Genomic DNA, 21038 nt, shown 5'->3' with positions numbered 1-21038 from the left:
TGCACTTTGCCACGGTGACTGGGCTTTATATAGTCATCCATTGGGATGTGTTTTCGACAAATAACAGTCCAGACCTCATGGGGGAATTCAATAATAGCCACAAATTGTTTTTTTTAAAGAAAACATAATGTGTTGACATTGATATATTACAAAACATATCCCTGAGTTTAACATTGTTCATTAGTGCCACGGTACATAAGCACATACTGTAGGAAAGCAACAAAAAAAAGCTACAGATGAATGCACTATGCATTGCTGCCTGAGAACATGCACAGCTTGAAATGCTATTAATATCTGCATGAAGTTTAAAAAATGCTCTTGTTTCTTTTACTAATTACAATGCTTTTCAACATGTATCTATTCATTTTCATTCAGTCTTCATACGCGATGCTGTTTCTTGGTGAGCTTGACAGTAATTCTTGACTCCAATGAGGTGAAGAGGCTAAAATTAAGTTTATAATGTAATCTCTGGATGATCTCAGACATCTAGGATATGTTCTTGTGAGTACCTGGCCATAATGTAATAAAATATTCCGACTGACTAATTTTGATACCACTTTTACCTACTGATAATCTAAAACCTAGCAACGGATAATGTAAAATTCTCGTGAAAATGCATAATTGGGAATTGATCACGTTTTCAGGTTCGTTTATTTATATTTTTTAAACTGATAAAGTTATACATTCGGTGTTCTAAGACCTGGGATGTATGTCATACATGTGTGCCATGGCATTCAGCTAAACTGAAAATATCTCCATCACAGCTACACACTGTGTTGTGTGTCCACTTGCACTTCATCCCCTCGTCACCCTGTTAGTATATAAGTCCTGGTTTTCTGTCCTGTTCTTGTCGGTTCCTTGTTTGTCTATGTCATGAAGATCTGTTTTTTTCCGTGTTGATTGTTGTTACTTGAGTTCCTGTTCTGCCTGTTAAATATACATTTTTGTTAAGTTTTCTGCTGTCTCCGCATTTGGGTCCAACCACTCCTTGCTTCACATGACAATGATTGATTTGTACTATATATCGAATTGCTATTTTTGCCATTATTGTATTGTAATTGGTGCTTTTGCAGGGAATTATTATTATTACTTTAAATCTCATAGATATTAACATTATTATACATATGGCTGAAATAATCATCATCATTAATTGTTTTGTGATATTATGTCCCTCTTGTTTTCATATATATATATATATATATATATATATATATATATATATATATATATATATATATATATATATTTATATATGTGTCCCCTCTTCCTTCACAAGCACTATATATCAATATATATATATCTATTCTGAAGCATGCAATGAAATACGGTAGAAGCAGAAAATGCTGCAGTGTTTGTGATGAACCTTTGACATTTCTGAATAAGTCTCAGAACCATTTTGTGGTACACTCTAAAAAGTGTACTTGATAGTAGTTGAAGTAACTTAATACATTTAATACATCTGATTCAGATTTATGCTTTAGAGCTTCCAATGTACTTTTGTGGGTTGTATTCATGTGATTTTTTTGTTCGTTGATTTGACTTGCTATTTTGTTATCAGTGAAAGCAAATCAATCAAGTTTCTCTCATCTAACGTGCGTGTGACGTCATGACGTCAACGTCAACGTCTTTGCCAGATCTTTCCACCGTCACATGTGCCGCCTTTTTCTTTTGAGACGTGACTTCGACATACGGTAAGTGTGATCCAGACAAGTTATATTTCTTATATAAAAATAATGTACAATGTCAGATATAAAATGTTCCACCTAAATTGTTTAACCAAACCAAACCAAGCTATGATGCACTGGCTACACTGTTAGCTAAACCGCTAGATTTAGCTCAAACATGACGATAGTTGGTTGCTTGCGGGTAGAAGCCTAATCTCTTGGTTTAATATTGTCACTGAAATGTGTTAAAGTTATTCCTATTGTGTACTGGCGTAGCTGCTTATTACCAAATTAGCGCAAACTAATGCGCAAATTGGGTCATGTTAAGTCGGGTGACCATATTTTGATTTCCAAAAAAGAGGACATGCTGCCCCCAGCCTCGAGATACTTAATGATACTCAACGTTTACTCAAAGATGCCTTATTGTTTTAAAGTATGCCTCCTCTGTATGGATATACAATTATTATTTATATTATTTTACTGTATATAACACAATAATATCTCTCTATAACCAAAGACACACCAAACCAAGGTTACTCAACAATCAACATGCTTTATTATGCCTAGAATTATCTCTGACAAATCTCAAATGCACAAGAATAACTTAAACATCATCCTGTAACAAAATAATAGCTCTCTTTTCAAGTCTTACTAGACAAAAAATAAATAAAAAAATATATGAAATAGTAGAAAATAGAAAATCCAGCTTTAACAAATAATCTCTTTGTATCTTGTCAATGTAAACAATAAAACAGTAACCTCACAAAGATACTAATCTAATTATTTTAAAAGTGCACTATGCAGTTTTGGATTTCACATTTGCATAATTGCCATTAGTGAACATAACATAACATTTGATTACCTAAATCAAACCAAACACATTTTAAGGCACCATGAACCAAATATAAGCCTACTTTAAATGTTTGTAAACACAATTCCAGGCCCTGTCATTGTAAACAACCACAGTGAAACGACAACTTTTCACATATTTCTAGCTTCAAACTGTTTTCTAGGGTCCCAATTTAAAATTAAAAGTTAAAAGTTTCTCTCCCACAGCTACATAGCTTTCTCTCTCTGCATAGCTGCATACTTCAATCTTCTTCATCCTGCTTTTCTTCTTCATCCTCCTTGTCTGCCCATCGATATTTAGCTGTGGAGCTGATCTTTCCCAGCAGGTTTCGATTGCTCAACAAATAAGCATGAAAGTCTTTGCAAGATATGTCTTTCAAATTGTATTGCACAAATAGAATCCCCTTCAGTGACTCAACAGACAGCTGGTTCCTCTCCTTGGTCCACTGGCTCTGCATCAGTGAGAAAACCCTCTCAACATTTGCATTGTGAGAGGAAAGTGCAAAGACAAACTGTGCAATCTTCAGTAGTTCTGAGTAACATGCAATGCTTTTGGCCTTCTCAAAATATTTGGTCCACTTCTGGTGCACCTGCAGGCCACTGAACTCCTCATCACGGTTGAACCTTTCTGTGAATCTCTTCAGATTGGTGACCTGGTCAAAACACTTGACATCACCAATTACCACCCCCTTCTCTACTAGGAACTTGATGCAGGCCTCCACATCATTCCACTCTGGTGGCTCACTCAGATCCATCCACGTGAATGTGGAGAACTCTTCCATGGGAGTCATCCACTTCTCCAGATACTCCAGACATGTACTGTACAGGCCTTGCACATCAGCACAGAACTGGTCATATTCCTTACCAAGTCCATCACTACGCTTTTGTGCCAGTAGTCCCTTAACTTTAAGGGACATGAAGTTGTTGCTCTTGCGTTCAAGAAGAATGGTGTGGATGCTGTTCATTATTTTCTTTACCTCCATAATGGAGTTCTTCTCCTTTTCCATGTCTTGAATGTGGGTGTGGAACGCAGACATGAGTGAGTGCATGTGCCAGAGGTAGATCTCACTGAATTCGTTTTCAAAAAACTTCTTGATCACTATGGGTGGTTTTTGCTGAGACAGAAAGAATGCCTTTAAGGCTGGAAACATCTGTATCATCCTCTCAATGCCTGGGAACAATGACAGCCACCTTGTCTTGCTGTGAGAAAGCATCCTTCTGTATTCAATGTCAACAAAATCACAGTACTCCTTCAGGCTCTCAGTGCGCAGAGTGTAAATGTGGAAGTACTGCTAGATTTTGAACATGATATTCTCAAGGTCAATATCTATTGTTTCTGCCCCATGATGAACACAATTATTCAATATGTGTGCTGGGCAACCCACACCGATCAGAGTGTTCTTCTGCAGCAACCTCTTCAAATTTGCAAATACATTCTTTCCCCCTTCATCACGTCGGATTCCTCCAAAGTTTGTGTTGCAATTGTCGCCAGTAAATGCAATGCATTTTTCAGACAAATTGTTTTTTGCCAATGTTTCAATGAGATATTGTGCAATGGTTTCTGCTGTCTCATTTGGTGTGTCTTTAACCTCGATTAATTTTGTTTGCATGCCACCCCTCTTCCAGTCAAAGTACTGGATTATGATTGGGAATATTTTCACTGCTCCGTGGTTACTCCCGTCTGTAGAAACACCACAGTACTGGATTTCTTTGAGTGCTTCATGTGCGACATCTATCGAGTGGGGCGCTATAACACCATTGACAATGGCTTCGGTTTTAGTGCGTGCACTACTGAATTTTTTGGCAGTGTCAGAGTCTGGAAATGCTTTTTTTAGCAAGGCACTTGTGCAATCCATAGATCTGTAGCTGTTGTGATGTTTCACAGTGTGAAATGCAAACGCACCCTCCGCTGCATTTACAGCATCCTCTGTTTTGCCTAGTCTAACAAAGAAGTCTGTCAACTTTGCCGACAAACTCTCACCTTGCACAGCTTTCCAATGTTTGTCTGTGTCCATGTGCGCTTTAAGATCGCCTGCACCTTTATTGGACACACACACGTATGTGCAAGCTTTGCACACGGTGCACTCCGCCTCCCATTTGTTCCGACCGGGTCGGTACATTTGGAATTTCTTCTGCAATTCATCTGTAAAAGTATATTTGCGCTTTGGCATTGTGAATCTGAGCTGCGGTCCGCTCTGTCCCCTTCCTCTGTTTGTGTGTCAGCGTAGTTGTAGAGCCGCCCACAAAGCTTCACACTCAGGGATTACGTCACACACGCAACAGAGTACCGTAGTATTCTGTGCAATGTGCCAGTCAATTTAAGTACATGCAAACGGTCCGCGAAACCCGGACATTTTCATGAATTTATAAACCCCCCCCGGACGACCCGGACAGGGCGTGAAAAGAGGACATGTCCGGGGAAAAGAGGACGTTTGGTCACCCTATGTTAAGGCTAGTACTATCATTATTAGTACATAGCTTGTCACCAAACTGCACACTTTTTTTTTGGTACTATTTCGGCGTGTGTGTGTGAACGGTTTAATGTAGTGTCACCGCCGCTGCGTCGAGTGTAATTATAAAGACGATACGGCATCACCGAGCAGTGAGGGGGCATGTTGCGCTGGTGAAAGCCCGGTGATGCATCCGGCTGACGAACATAGAACTTAACCTCGCTGTGTGGGAGATGTAGTAATAATTTGTTGTGCCGGTGTTGCAGTATAAGTTGAGTCATGACATCTGGCGACATTCTATTATTTTCGTCATAGGAATCCGGGGCGTGTACATTGAGGACCCATTGTTGACTTACCAGCAAAGAAACATCGTTTGTCGTTTACGTTCATCTTTTGCTATATCTGCCTTCCTAAGATCACTTTGCTGCACATTCAGTACTCGTATGTGAGGTTGTGGGTGAGAGGCCGATATCGTGACGCTTACAGGAGGGAGGTATCGAACATTACAAAGTAGGTGACTGTGTGGATGCCTGTTCAAAACATTGCAAACTTCAATAAATCATTTAAATTATATATTTGTGTCCGACTTTCATTTGTTCATCGTTCTTAATGTGATGTATATTAGCTTTGATAGCTGTCCATACCTTCAGACAGCCTAAAAGTAAAACACAAGTTGTTTATTCACAGCCCGAACACTCATCGAGATGACTGGATCAGTCATGACAACTTGTGATCAGCTCAGATTAAATTGTGATATCAATTCTGTAGCTAACCTCCAGGGAGCACGTTTATTTTATGAAATACCTGTATGCCTCTCATCACAACAAGACTCTACACTGTGCAGGAAAAACAATTACATACATGAAAATAACCTTGATGCATGGGAATTAAACACACAAACTATCTTCCGTGGCTATACTGATATGTCAAAGTAACGGTAAACCACAGAAAAGTAAGTCCAGCGGGGCACAAGTTGAATACATATAATACGGTAGTTCTATTATGCCTTTAAGCCTATACGTTTAACCCATAAGAACCCGGACCCATTTCTACTTTTGGGGAAATTAAGGGGAACGTCATTTAGACTAAATAGACACATTTCTGACAAGTAACCCCCCTAGTGTCAAATATCTGGGCTTTAATGGTAAAGTAACTCTTATTTATAACTTAATTAACAAGGATGATGTTTTGGTTTGCATTTGTTTGAACATGCTATGAATTGAAGAATAAAGCATATGTTAACTAAATATAATTGAATCAGCTAAATTAACTGACCAGACCATAATCATATTTCTAATTGTGCATATATGTCACTCCGGGTTTACTGTGAATGTTTAGAGTTAAAGTCCCGATGTGACACCATGTGTCACAGCAATATTTATGGCATTTGTTTCATATCAATTTCATCAAGAAATGTTTCCACAACAGGTTAAATGTAATCAGAATCAGAATACCTTTATTCGTCCCACAGAGGGGACATTTACATTTGTTACAGCAGAAAAGAGCCAAAGACAGCTTAATGTTTAACAAATGACATGTCATCCAAGCATTTTTATTCTTAAATGGCTTGAATATTAACTTTAGCAACAAAAAACCTTTCCAAATCTAGCTAGTTCTGTCACATGTTTTAGCCTGACACATGGACATCTTGGACATGTTGTTATGGGAAGACAAAAGCAAATGACAAGGACCATGACCCCAGACTGTTCAGCGTGTGTCACTTAGGGACTTCATGAGATAAAAAAGGCTAAAGCTGTATAAGGAACTTTCCAGAACATTAAAATGTCATGTGACACCCGTGTCTAAGCAATTCTGTCTGCCTTCCGTGTTCCTGTTGTTATTTACTTCCTCTCTGCCTTCTTCTGATGATTTATCTGTTAGTTTGTGTGTTTAATTCCCATGCATCAAGGTTATTTTCATGTATGTAATTGTTTTTCCTGCACAGTGTAGAGTCTTGTTGTGATGAGAGGGATACAGGTATTTCATAAAATAAACGTGCTCCCTGGAGGTTAGCTACAGAATTGATATCACAATTTAATCGGAGCTGATCACAAGTTGTCATGACTGATCCAGTCATCTCGATGAGCGTTCGGGCTGTGAATAAACAACTTGTGTTTTACTTTTAGGCTGTCTGAAGGTATGGACAGCTATCAAAGCTACTATACATCACATTAAGAACGATGAACAAATGAAAGTTGGACACAAATATATAATTTAAATGATTTATTGAAGTTTGCAATGTTTTGAACAGGCATCCACACAGTCACCTACTTTGTAATGTTCAATACCTCCCTGTAAGCGTCACGATATCGGCCTCTCACCCACAACCTCACATACGAGTACTGAATGTGCAGCAAAGTGATCTTAGGAAGGCAGATATAGCAAAAGATGAACGTAAACGACAAACGATGTTTCTTTGCTGGTAAGTCAACAATGGGTCCTCAATGTACACGCCCCGGATTCCTATGACGAAAATAATAGAATGTCGCCAGTTGTCATGACTCAACTTACAGGACTGTCTCAGAAAATTAGAATATTGTGATAAAGTTCTTTATTTTCTGTAATGCAATTAAAAAAACAAAAATGTCATACATTCTGGATTCATTATAAATCAACTGAAATATTGCAAGCCTTTTATTATTTTAATATTGCTGATTATGGCATACAGCTTAAGAAAACTCAAATATCCTATCTCTAAATATTAGAATATCATGAAAAAGTATACTAGTAGGGTGTTCAACGAATCACTTGAATCGTCTAATTAACTCGAAACACCTGCAAGGGTTTCCTGAGCCTTGAAAAACACTCAGCTTGGTTCAGTAAACTAAATCACAAGTATGGGGAAGACTGCTGATCTGACTGCTGTCCAGAGGACCGTCATTGACACCCTCCATCAGGAGGGTAAGACACAAAAAGAAATTTCTCAAAGAGCAAGCTGTTCACAGAGTGCAGTTTCAAAGCACATCCACAAAAAGTCTGTTGGAAGGGGGAAATGTGGCAGGAAACGCTGCACAACCAAGAGAGATGACCGCAGCCTTAACAGCATTGTGAAGAAGAGTCGCTTCCAGAATTTGGGGGAGCTTCAAAGACAGTGGACTGAAGCTGGAGTCCAGGTATCAAAAGTCACTGTTCACAGACGTGTCCGGGAAATGGGCTACAATAGCCGTATTCCCATGGTCAAGCCACTTCTGAACTCAAGACAACGGAAGAGGCGTCTGACTTGGGCTAAGGAAAAGAAGCACTGGACAGTTGCACAGTGGTCCAAAGTCCTCTTTTCAGACGAAAGCAAGTTTTGTATTTCATTTGGAAGTCAAGGCGCCAGAGTCTGGAGAAAGGCTGGAGAGGAGCAAAATCCAAGTTGCTTGAAATCCAGTGTGAAGTTCCCACAGTCAGCGATGGTTTGGGGAGCCATGTCAGCTGCTGGTGTTGGTCCACTGTGTTTCATCAAGCCCAGAGTAAATGCAGCTGTGTACCAAGAGATTTTAGAGCACTACATGCTTCCGTCTGCTGAAAAGCTCTATGGAGATGAGGAATTCATTTTCCAGCATGATCTGGCACCTGCCCACAGTGCCAAAACCACCAGTAACTGGTGTACTGACCATGGCATTACTGTCCTCGATTGGCCTGCAAATTCCCCTGACCTGAACCCCATAGAGAATATGTGGGGTATTGTGAAGAAGAAGCTGAAAGACACCAGACCCAACAATGCTAATGAGCTAAAGGCCGCTATTGAAGCATCCTGGGCATCCATAACACCTCAGCAATGCCACAGGCTGATTGCCTCCATGCCACGCCGCATTGATGCAGTAATCCGTGCAAAAGGATTCCCAACCAAGTACTGAGTGCATTAATGGACATTTTCAAATGTTTGATTGTGTTTTGCTGTTATAAATCTTTTTTTTTACTTGGTCTGAGGAACTATTCTAATTTTTTGAGATAGGATTTTTGAGTTTTCTTAAGCTGTATGCCATAATCAGCAATATTAAAATAATAAAAGGCTTGCAATATTTCAGTTGATTTGTAATGAATCCAGAATGTATGACATTTTTGTTTTTTTAATTGCATTACAGAAAATAAAGAACTTTATCACAATATTCTAATTTTCTGAGACAGTCCTGTATACTGCAACACCGGTCGCCTCGATGGCGGGACTCCCTTCTTGTTTATGCTGGAAGTGATTGATGCGGCGTTGATAAAGCCTCACATTTATAGTAGCTCGGTGGTTAAAGCGTTATCCAGCTCTGTGTTGCTGTGCTAATGTGCTAATAAGAAGCCAAGTTGTAGTGTAATTTGCTGTTGCAAATTACACTACAACTACGTTTGGGGTGATAATACGTGACTGTGAAAGCTTAACAACGAATAGAAATGTCCCCTCTAATACAGTATATAAATGTATTTCTTTTTCTTCTCATGATTTCTCATGCCTGACCGGTGGTGGTTTCTTCAGGCTTTGACACATCGTATTGGACTACTACCTAAGGTACGTGAAGCTACACTACTGTGAGTGATATAGAGAGTACTTTAATGTTGCTGTGTGTTCTGAAAGTAATTTCAACGTAAACGCAAAGTGCAGGAGGTGATTATAGGACAAAATCCACTGTTTTGTTTTCTGTGGAGTTATTCAATTTAGAGTTCAGCCAAAGCTAATATACAAATTATTTTTTACCTACAAAGATACTCCCAGTAAAGTGTGTGATGATGTTGATCTATAGGGACTCCCAGAGTTTTGTGAAATCCTCCAAATGGTGATACTGCAGGACAAGTTGATCTTCATTGTGAAAAAGATCAGTGGATGGTACATTGAACATTATAGAGCTTATGATCTCAAAACGTCACCAGGCAAGGAAGTGGAACTTCTTGAGCCACAAGATGATTACCCACTGGCAGACTTCAGAATCCGAGGGATGCGTCTTGTCACATTGAAAAGATATGTCCATGTTTAAAGGGTGAGGAATCGAAAAGTGATATTTCATTTGGTGGAAAAAGAAATAATTCATAATAATAATAATAATAATAATAACTTTTATTTATATAGCGCTTTTCAATAACCCAAAGTCGCTTACAAAAAAAAATTAAAAGTACAGAAAGGGGGTGAACAGGCAGAAGACAACATATTGGACAAGAAAATTGAACATGAACATTACATGAACAGGCAGAGGACAACACAGGGGGGGAGCAAGCATAGGACAACGAGCAAAAGACAACATAATGGAAAAGAGGAAAGAAAAAGTTGATGAATGTATGAATAAGAGATGCAGCGTGGGGTGAATAAGAGATACAGCGTGGGGTGTGAGTGAAGTAACTTAACATAACTATTGTGTTCTCAAAACAGATTTATTTCATACCAGTGTTTTTTTTTGTTTTCAAAGGTTTTATTTATCATTTCACCAACAAATAATTACACTAGGTAAATATCAGAAAATAATTTGTGAGAACACTCAAACAGTGTGTGGGCTTTTTTTGAGTGGTCAGAGTTTTAATGCTTCACCTGCAGAACAACAATATATTTGTTTTTTTATGACTTCCTATACATATTTGTTATTGGTGCAAGACTAACTATCAACCCTTTGGAGATTGCAAATGATAACATTCAACTTTTTTGCACATACAAGTTGTCAACTGCAGATTTCATTTATTTAAAAGGAACCTAACATTGAGGGTAAGGGTGGGCATTATGTCATTTTTTAAATATGTGCTGATGGAGTCCAGTCAGCAAATGCCGCCAGTGGAAAAGGGATTAACACGAAGTTGTAGTCCTCTTACTGAAAACTGATAACACATCTATAAGATGATACATTAACAGTGTTAATAATAAGGAATTATGTTTAATGTGCCTTTCTTAAAACGTATTGTGCTTGTGTTGCCTTCTCAGGCTGCCATGGCTGATTCAACGCCTGCAAGACTGAAAGTGATTTTGGGGGAGAACAACATTGAAAAACTGTCACTTCCAAATGGCATACCGGAATCATTGGATGACCTTCTCATCAAGTTAAAGACTTTCTTTGGGTTAAAGGGCGACGTCAGACTGCAGTACATGGACCAAGACTTTGGCAACGACTTCTTCAATCTGAATTCCACCACTCAACTTCAGGATTTGGGAACAATCAAAGTGATCCACTAGCAAACAAATACACCTTTTGAACATTGCCACTGATACCACATCATCGTCTTCACTTGAGTGTGATGGCAATGTTTCGTTGGCATCAGATGACACAATAATCCTCTCATTCCCCGAATCTTTGTCCTCTCGAGCCAAACAGTGGCCAGCGGACTTTCCGATTGCTCAATTTTCATATGACACGGAGCTGCAGCTAGTGAAAGGGAATTCTGAGTTTAATGGAAGCCACAAAATGTTGACTGTCAGATCCCGAAGCAAGTCTGATATTCTGAATAGACTTGCAGAAACAATTTCTGGATACAAGGCCTATCCAGATGATTCACATTTCTGCACAGTAGCAGAGGCTCTTATCAAAAAGCATCCTTGTTTGAAAGAACCTGGCTCATTCAATGGCTGCAATGGATGGAAACAGCGCCTGAAATATAAGATGGGGAAACTACAGGACTCAGCTCAAATTGCAGGGGTGCCCAGAGCTGGTGGTAAATTCCCTGAAACCTAAAGCTGCTACAGATGCTTTCCCTGCTAAACAATTCAAGAGGCCAAAGCGAGCTGAGTCTAACTTTTATCCATCCTTCCCCACTGGTGCCAATCTGGAAAGCCTGGAAAAAGAAAGAATAGAACTTCTGACAGACATCAGGATAAGGAAAAATAATAGGGTCATCGCAGACAAAATAGCTCACACGTTCGCCTACAGACGACGGGAGGTGGTAAACCAAGAGCCAGGAATCAAGGACTTCAAAGACAGGTGGCCGGCACTGTTCCAACAAAAAGAGGTAATAATCTAGTGTGTATCCATTTTTTAGTAAGCTTTTATCCATTCATCATAATATGGTGTGGTAAAGATTATGTTTAACAGTGTTTACTGACAGAATTTACATTTTTAATTTGTTATACTTTTTGCCAGTGTGTAGGCATGCTTAGTTTAGTTTTTTTTTCGAGAGCGTGTAAAACCAAAGAAAATACAAATGAAACAAAAGGTGATACAGTACTATACAAATGAATGCAATAACGAAACATTTAATTAATAATTGAATAATCTGTAGTGTCATTGTCTGGTATCAATAAACAACAAAGCTTTAGCTAATTACACGTCCGAAAAGGGGTCGGAAGAAGTTTACACTTGCTTCAAAGGTTCTTTTTTCCAATTTTAATTGCATACAGACTGAGTTCAATTGAATTTTTATGAATTTACTCACTGTCATTTTTGTATTATTCTTTCATAGATCAATGCAGAGTTCCAGAGGATAATGACCATTCCTCTTGAGGAGAAGTTCATAACCCAGTTGGACATTCACTCAAGTCAGCTAATCACAGTCATCCGTGCCAAAGGAGGATCAAAACGTCAAAAGACTGCTGACATCATGGACATTTTTGACCAGGTAAATCTGCATTGTCAAATGAGTCCTTGCCAGCTAAAAGGGATACATTTTGTGTATCCTTTTATAGATGCATTGGGAGGGCAACCGTTGTTTTATGAAACTCTGTAACTAGGACTGTCCATTTGTTTCTAAATAAAGTGAAGGATTTTAGCTGTAAGAGTAAGGAAATCTGTCAATAGACATTTTGAAAAATAAAATTAACCAAAATAATGTTGTCCCAGACTGAATACATTCATCTTCGGAGGGAGTGTGTCCTGAGAGCCCTCATTATCTTCCTGGGAGAAGATCCAGATGAGCTGATCAAGGAATATCTAGTTTGCATGTCAGCACAGCTTGTCAAAGGCACACGTGCTAATACATATTAGATTGATATTAATGCTGTAAAAGGGACATTTCTCTACTAAAATAACACCTGTCGGGTTTGATTATATTCATAATCTTGGACATTTGACATCATGTAAGTTTAAAGCACCTTTATGGTTTTCCAACTCCTCATAGCACTTTAACACCACGTTCACATTCACCCATTCATACACTGATGGACCATGCCACCTGCTCATCAGGAATAACTAAAGCATAGCATCGGAATTTGGGTTTTTAATAATTTTCCCAAGTATACCGCGAAACACAAAATGTATTATGTAAAAAGTAGTCCTAGCATGTTTTTTTTTTTTTAAATACTCTTTGTTGAATTTTACACATTTTAACACAAAACAAAGAACAATGCACGACAACCCACCCCCACAGACAGCCACACAGCACGTCCACAATTTGACAACAATTGAATGATATTAATATTAATCCTTCTCAACATAATCGCAATAATACAGATGGATCAGATGAGATGAATGAATTAAATATTAGGTTCTGATCATGTGAGTCGTCAGAATAATCAGTGAGTAATCACAGAGTAGGACTCCGGCCAGTGATATTATTGTCCCATATTAAGTGCATATTATTGCAAAGTGATGCCAGTGATGTTTGTTGTCATTTACTCCTACTCTAGGACTCCAGAACAGATGATCTTCCGAAGGAGACGGAGGAGCTAACAATGGGTGTGTTTGTGATACGGTAGGAGGAGGAAGGACTGCAAGAGCCACCAGCAGACATCGGCATCATCATCGAGGGCGTGGAAGTGCTGAATTAACTGCCTTCAGTTGCCTCAGCTTGTGCCCTCCTTCTGGGTTTGCTATATGCACTCAACATAGCATATCCAAAACCCCCTTCATTTCACTTTTGAAGTACTTCAGAAAATAATCATGCAGCTTGACCAACACAAGATGTCTGCCAAAGTGCAAAGTCTGTATGGCAGACTTCAAAGCTCAGAGTAACGACAAACAAAACAATGTTTTCCTCCTCTGGGCCAAAACATGGCCTAGTGCTGTATTAGCACAATGGCGTCTTGACATCGGACATTGCACATGTAAAAGAAAATGTTGTGGGTGCGTTAGGTTTTTGTTTCACCATTTTAGTTTCGATTCCAAGAAACGGTTGAGTTGTGCATTGTTATTTGAGCTTGAGAAACATTCCACTTGAACTTTATATTTTAATGAACTTAGTAGTAATTATTGTCCTATATTTCTTTCCGATTTCACAGCTGCCTGGGCCTAGCAGCAAGAACCTCCATCTGTGCCTGCCCTGCACCCAGGTCAAGATCTACCGTGGCTCAAGGGCCTTCACCAGAGCCATCACCACCAAGGACCAGCATCACTACAGCGGCCTCCACCTCCATCTGTGCCTGCCACAAGATTAAGATACACCTCGGTACAAAGGCCTCCACCACAGCCATCACCACCAAGGACCCGAGGACCAGAGGACCAGCATCCCTACAGCGGCCTCCACCTCCATCTGTGCCTGCCACAAGATTAAGATACACCTCGATACAAAGGTCTCCACCACAGCCATCACGATCAACCCAGCCAGCAAAGAAGTCTCGCCTAGCACACGTACCTCCCATCCAGCCACCAGCATCAACCCGGGACAATCCCAGCATCAACCCGGGACAATCCCACCTACCTCCCTCCGACACAGCCACCAGCAGGCCATGCACCATCAGCCCCACCTACACAGCAGCCAGACCCACTGTCTTGGAAGACAGACAAAGACCATGGACAAAGACCCCCTGTCTTTACATTTATAATGAATAGTTGGTTGAAAAAGTTCTGATATTGGAAATATTGAGATTTTACAGTTTCATATGTTAACATAAATAGTTGGTTAAAAAATAAAGTTGAAATGCTGAATTTGTATTTGTACACATCACATAAACCTTGGTATGGAATATGAAGTCATTATTCAGTCCTGATGTAACTTTTCTGTGGTGAAAGTAGAGGGATGGAAATATTTTACTCTAAATTATAATTTACACATTTTCATTTTAGACATGAACAACACATTTATATAGGCTTATAGTGTAATTGATATATTTCACTACTTTTGTGAACCAAAGACTTTGGTGAACAAAATCTGAAACACCAAAAAAAATGGATGACATGAGTACATATGTGTTTCACAACAGTTTTGAAGTTTTCCAAAAATCGGATTTCTAAGCTAGGTTTCTCATAAGACAGTGCTCTAAGGTGAGTGAATTTGCATTTCTAGCAACACCAGAGACTACTGAACATTTTGACATGTAACACCATGCCATGTTATAAGAAGTACATTTAAAAGTGGATTTAAGGAGACATCTAAAAATTGAGAAAATACCTTCACTTCACACTCCAGAGGTTTAAGGAAAAGGGTAATGCCATTTTATTTAAAAAAAACAATGAAAGCAGGTTATATTGATATATTGATTGATATATTGATTATATTCAAAGGCAAATTCATACTTAGTCCCCTGAATCTGGAATAATGCACAATTTACAGCACAGCCTCACCATGTCAGGAACTTTTCATCTACAGATTGTTTTGGTCTGGCTTTACCCTTCACTGATTGGTTACAGACACTTTGAACTTATTGACTAAGGAAATCAGAAGGAGGGGCTCATTATCATATAAAAAACCGCGCGAACATTCGCACGTATATTGGCCCGTTTTTTCGCGCGAAAAAACGGACCTCCCCGTATGTTCGCGCGTTTTTTCACCCCCGTATTATGGCACTTTTGGCTTTCCATACCGAAACTACGGGCGAACATACGGGCGTATTATGGCACTTTTGGCTTTCGATAGATCCTCTCCATGGGCTGCGGAGGCGAAATGCTTGATGGGAAACGACTCGCTGGTATCTCGAGCTGAGCGCTCATTGGTGGTTTTTACCCCGTGCTGCTGATGAAGCTCTCCATTGGCTCGGCAAAAGTTTGTTGTTGTTTTGTGTCAGTTTTACGTCGCCACTTCCATTCACATTTTTCATCATTGTTCCACAATGTTTATCATCATGAAATTAATATCTATATATGTTATACTATACTTGCACTGCTTACCGTTTTCATACTTTATATATCTTAGCATATTCATACACACTGTTCATACTGCTCACAGGCTGCTGTGTATATCTAGTGTATTCATACCCCTCACTGTTTATTCATCATTCAATTCATTCTATATTTTATTCTATAGATTGTGTACATTACTTTTCACTTTACTGCTTTTTGCACCGTTAGAAGCTAAACTGCATTTCGTTGTCTCAGTACCTGTAATCTGTGCGATAACAATAAAGCAGGCATCTTTATTGTGGCCTCAACAATCAAGTTCTAAGTAGTGCAATATGAAATAAAAACAACTACACTCTGTTGGCAGTGTTGTGGTGCCGAGAGATGGGAGTCGGAGGCGGGGTATCAAAGGTACAAGCTAGACTTTTATTTAGCATCTGAAAACCATTGTAAACAACTTCATGCCCGGGAAGCGAAGACCGGCGGAAACAGGAAGTCCGGTTCACTAAAATGTCCGTGCAGAACAATACCCCAACCCATATATCCGTGGGTGAATAATGTTTATCACCACAGTGTACACATTTACAACAACAACTACAACTACACTATTTTGGCAGTGTAACAATTAAACAAGAACTACACTCTTTTGGCAGTAACAATTAGATAAATAATAAACGGTCAGACTGACACTGAAGACAAACAAGCTATTTTCAGCAATCAATCTGTTTAGTTGACTCTGGGTGACATGTGGCGATTTAAAAAAAATAGTTTTTTGGCTGTTTAGATGGTGTTGCTCCATCTGGGTCACTGCCGGTGGTTGAGACGGTGGGGTCTTTGGCGACTTCAGGAGATCGGCATTTCTGTTATTCGATGTGGACAATGCTTTCTGTCCTGCACACAGTTTACATTTGACCGTAATATTTTGTGCGTTCTTTATCCCCACAAATTGAAAATAGTGGTTATATCTCCAAGTTGTAAATGCGCTGCTGCTCTCGCTGATACTTGCATCTGCCATAGTGTGTGTGTGCTGGTGGTGGGCGTTGCCGTGTATGTGTGTGTGTTAGCCTTAGCAAGTGTTTGTGTGTCTGTGTATTTTCCCCATAAGGCAAGACCCGCCCAACTCTGTCTCTGATTGGCTTACCCTGAAATGTTACCCCGCGTTAACCAATCATCACTCCTCTCTGGTCACATTCACTTTTCCATGGTACTGTGAGAGGACATCGCTGTATTCGCCAGTAAATTACATCCGCATGGAGATTCGGTTCAGTTGGATCACATAATGTAACGCAGTAACGCACCCATTTAAATCACAGTAACTATAACGGCGTTACTGAATGGGAATAGTTAACTAGTAACGTTATTAGTTACCGCAAAAGGTAGTTGTGTGCGTTAGTTTGTAACACGTTAGTCCCAACACTGGTAAACACACACCTGATCACCTGAGAACTGCCGTTTCATTCAGATTGTTTAAAAAAAAAAAACGGTCTGATTTTAACAACTCAATGTGTGATTGTTATAGCAGTAATATTACACACTAATAATACAGTAAACTATTAACACTGTACATATTATTGTTTGCCCGAATAAGGATTATCGGTAGTGAGAGCCGTGCTGCATTTTCCTCCGGTCGGATGTGGTATAAAAACAAAGCGATTATTTTTGTTGTTGTAAACTCGCGTGTATTAAATTACATGTATTAGTGCATTCATTTCAATTCGCAAACATATGATACATTAAATGATCGTGAGGATGATGATTGAAAATCGTTTGTTTGAGCCGGGCTGCATTTCTTGATGGAAAAACATAGCGATGGTTTTGTACTTACACCTACGTGAATTAAACAACATTATTTTGTTAAATAAAAACATGGTGATGTTTTGTAAATGATTACATGTCTCTATTTAGCACAGAATATGATCCTATCGGTGACATATGGATCTTAACAAATATCCGCTATATCAGACACCTGTAGATCTATCAGCTGTTTATTTCACATGAGTTCCAGTGTGGCAGCTTTTCACGGCTCCCCCTGGTGGAGCCATGATCCATTGCAGCTGGTTTCATTAAAATTACATTTATTTATCAAGGGGGCGTATCAAGTCCTGCGGGGGGGTTTTCCTTTTCAGCAGGGGCCCACCCCGTACTGTACTGTACTGTAACATTTTAAAATAAAACAAAATAAAAAGTCTAAATTGCAAGATGTTTTTTTTAACCCTAAATAGGTAGGAAATCACACAAAAAAGGAAATTGGAAGAAACTATTTTTCCCTCGGGTCCCAGGAGGATAAGACTTATTTTAAAGAGGCAGCAGCTCAGTGTCCTACTGAGGTAATGGAGAATAGGTTTCACCAGCAGGGATAGACATTTCACCGACTGTTTGAGAGCTTTAAGGAGCAAATACATACTGATCATATCACTGTCAGTGTGGGCTGTTGCCAGCTTGCTGCTTTTCCTCATCAGTCCACTGGTCTGCATTGAACAGGAACAGCTCCTTAGCAGCACTGAGCTGCACACTGCACAAAACAGACTGTTGCTGTGGATTGTAAAGCTAACACTCATACCTCTGTCAGCTATGGTGCTAGTACCCTCTATCAATTATGAAGTAGGACTAAATGCTGTTTAGATTATACATCTGTCATGCCAGCAAAACATTGGTGGCTCATATGAAACAGATACTGTAGGGATTTAGAGTTTGGAAGTGAAATCTTTCCACGTGGGCGGCTTCTTTCTGCCAGGCCTTAATGTCCTGTTCTTGAGAAGGACTACCTTTTGAACAAGGAAGCACACCTGCAATTACTCCATCGAAACATCGTCATATGTGATCAAACTCTTTGCATCTTATGCTATTGAACAAATAAAGCTTCATGAAACGTTAGGTGGAAGTCTGATGTTGAGTTTGTGAGGACCGAAAATAGGTAATTGTTTGCTATCCAGTTAAAAATAACATTCTCATTTCCAGTTTCATAGTTTAATTTTGGGTTCCTGCTAGACCAGTTTTTTTTTTGTAAAAGTCTGTTCTGCAGTGAAGTAAAAAATGGTATTTCTGGTGGAAATACTCAGATATACTGTATCCTAATAAGCCTGGATGTGACATAGGACAAGGAGCCCTTTTTTTCATGATTTCATTAATTTGGGCCTGAACAAGATACACAATATTCCTTCTTATTTAAACTGACAGCATTAATAATAGATGCTGCGAGAAACTCAAATCATTTTTGTTCAGTGATCCACATCGAATGATCCGTCTAACCTTGTGGTGTAATTGATAGTTGATGTTCAGCGTAAAGTTGACTTTCCTCCTGAAATTAATCACTATGATGTCATCATCACACATAAAAGGAGAGAGGCAGACATGTAGCATAACCAGTTGTTTTTATTCCATTCCCATAACATGACACTTCTGACATGAAACAGCTAAAAGACATTTTGCATTCAACGTATTCTTGAGCGAAATTAAGTTACACAGATGAATGATTTGACACGTTGATGATTATTTTATACAGTTAATGAAATATGTTTTACTACAATAAACCCCATGTCTTCTTACACGTCAGATAATGGCTTGTTATTCGAAAAGCAAGACTATGTTACAGCTAGTGCGTGAACAACTCTAGTGCAACCAACCACAGGGGAGAGCTCAGGCTTCTGCTCTCACCGATGGACGGAGCCACTGTTTACAGATCAAAGGACATACAGTGCCTAAATCCTTTTAGAGCTGGGCTGACTTATTTACTTCTCTTTCCAAGGCTAAGAGTTAAGTTGATTTGCAGTTTAAAGCAGCCAAATCCAATTGGGCTTTTGGGGATTGAATTAAATAAAAGGTTATTGTTTACTTCTTCAAAAGGGAGAAGAAAAAAGGAGAGGAAATGGACCAAGGAAAGGACGATGTGTGGTGATTTCTAACTCAGTTAAGACTAGACAGTTACCTTATTTCCCCTTCACTACTCGAGCTATATTTGCAACCTAAATCTCCTCTCCCCACCTGCCACACAGCCCCCTATCTCCTCTTAGTTCTCTCCCAGTTTAAGCTGTGCAAACTGGTTGGCCATCTGCAGCGCCTCCTGCATGCACTGTGTGTTCTTGCCCGTGGCCTGAGCGGACATGTCCTTGCCGCCTCCTTTGCCGTCCAGCAGGGGGCACAACTCCTGAACCCACTCGCTGGCCTTGAGACCGCGTTTAGCCACATCCTGAAGAGAGAAGGAAGGTTTAGGGTTAATTAGTTTGAACAGGGATAATTCACCCCAAAATTACAAATACCTACTTATCTGTTTATATGTAGTGCTGTTAATCAATCTAGATTATGTTGGTGTGTGTTGCGTCTTGGCAACAACGGCCATAGCCTCAAAAATACAATTGAAAAAGTAATCAGCAATGTCTCAACTCAACAGACCTTGTTGAGAGCAGTTCAACTATGTGCTTTCTACCCTGTCACTGCATTGAACGAAGCGTGCATCTAGCAATGGAGAAGAGGCTCGAGGTTGTAACAGCACAAGATGTAAACATTACAGCGGAGGTGATTTTTTTGGCGCTTTGAGAACCCCCAGGCAGTGCCATGAATCCTTTTGTCAAGATAATTGTGTAGTAAATATTGCATTTATTTATAGAAGAAAAGGGAAATAATAAAAATTCTAACAGTAAAATTCATTTCTAACTGTTTATTTTGCCTCTTTTTGGAAATGTAATTAGGGATAGAGAGACTAAGAGAAAACAAAAAAGAACATTATTTAAGGGCTGGATTATTTACACAATATTACCATCATTGATTTACCTATAAATCAAGATTTTATTTGTATAAGTATCACGATTATTGTCAATATCAGTGTATTCTGACACTCCTGACTACAGTGAAGAGTAAAAAAATGTTGTTAAATGTCTTTAAGACATGGCCCTGAATGGCCGTCAGCATGAGACTGAGTGAGTGGACATGTACCTGTGGGACTTGACACAGGCAGGTGATCTTGCCGGCTTCCGGGTCTACAGTGAAGAGCATCGCAGCGGTCTGAGGAGATTGCGACTTCAGCAGCTTCAGGGACTCGTTCAGGGCCTGATAGAAGGAGAAATATAAGGAGGAAAGAAAAAAGTCAGATAGGAAAGAGGGGAAGAGTAGGGACAGCGAGATAAAGTCTCCTAATCAACACTATTGATGTCTCAAGGTCAGAACTAATGGGCCACAGAGCTGATTTAGTCCCATGGCAATAACACAATGAG

General features: G+C 39.4%; 1 protein-coding gene and 1 long non-coding RNA gene across 4 annotated transcripts in view; one reads left to right on the top strand and one right to left on the bottom strand.

Annotated features, from left to right (window-relative positions):
* The first annotated feature begins 9137 nt into the window (after positions 1 to 9137).
* On the top strand, positions 9138 to 13509 carry LOC307041627. Of its 3 annotated transcripts, XR_013808829.1 has the most exons (4): positions 9138 to 9443; positions 10836 to 11854; positions 12305 to 12460; positions 13467 to 13509. It is a non-coding gene; the product is annotated as an uncharacterized lncRNA (long non-coding RNA). The 3 variants fall into 3 exon arrangements; XR_013808830.1 differs by lacking the exon at positions 13467 to 13509 and having other exon boundaries at positions 12305 to 13457; XR_013808831.1 differs by lacking the exons at positions 9138 to 9443; positions 13467 to 13509 and adding an exon at positions 9722 to 9909 and having other exon boundaries at positions 12305 to 13457.
* Positions 13510 to 19183: 5674 nt separating this feature from the next.
* The window catches only part of aars1 (alanyl-tRNA synthetase 1), a 38888-nt gene continuing 37033 nt past the window's right edge, over positions 19184 to 21038 (bottom strand). Inside the window, exons 19-20 of the mRNA XM_079682856.1 lie at positions 20761 to 20874; positions 19184 to 20017 (exon numbers count right to left, since the gene is read on the bottom strand). Of these exons, the coding sequence (XP_079538982.1) occupies positions 19838 to 20017; positions 20761 to 20874 (294 nt within the window). The 3' untranslated portion in view covers positions 19184 to 19837. The remainder of the gene's footprint in view (positions 20018 to 20760; positions 20875 to 21038) is intronic.

This window comes from Notothenia rossii (genome assembly GCF_949606895.1).
Source record: "Notothenia rossii genome assembly, chromosome: 5".
NCBI lineage: Eukaryota > Metazoa > Chordata > Actinopteri > Perciformes > Nototheniidae > Notothenia > Notothenia rossii.
The sequence above is the reverse complement of the archived record's forward strand: the minus strand, read 5'-3'. Positions and strand labels throughout refer to the sequence as shown.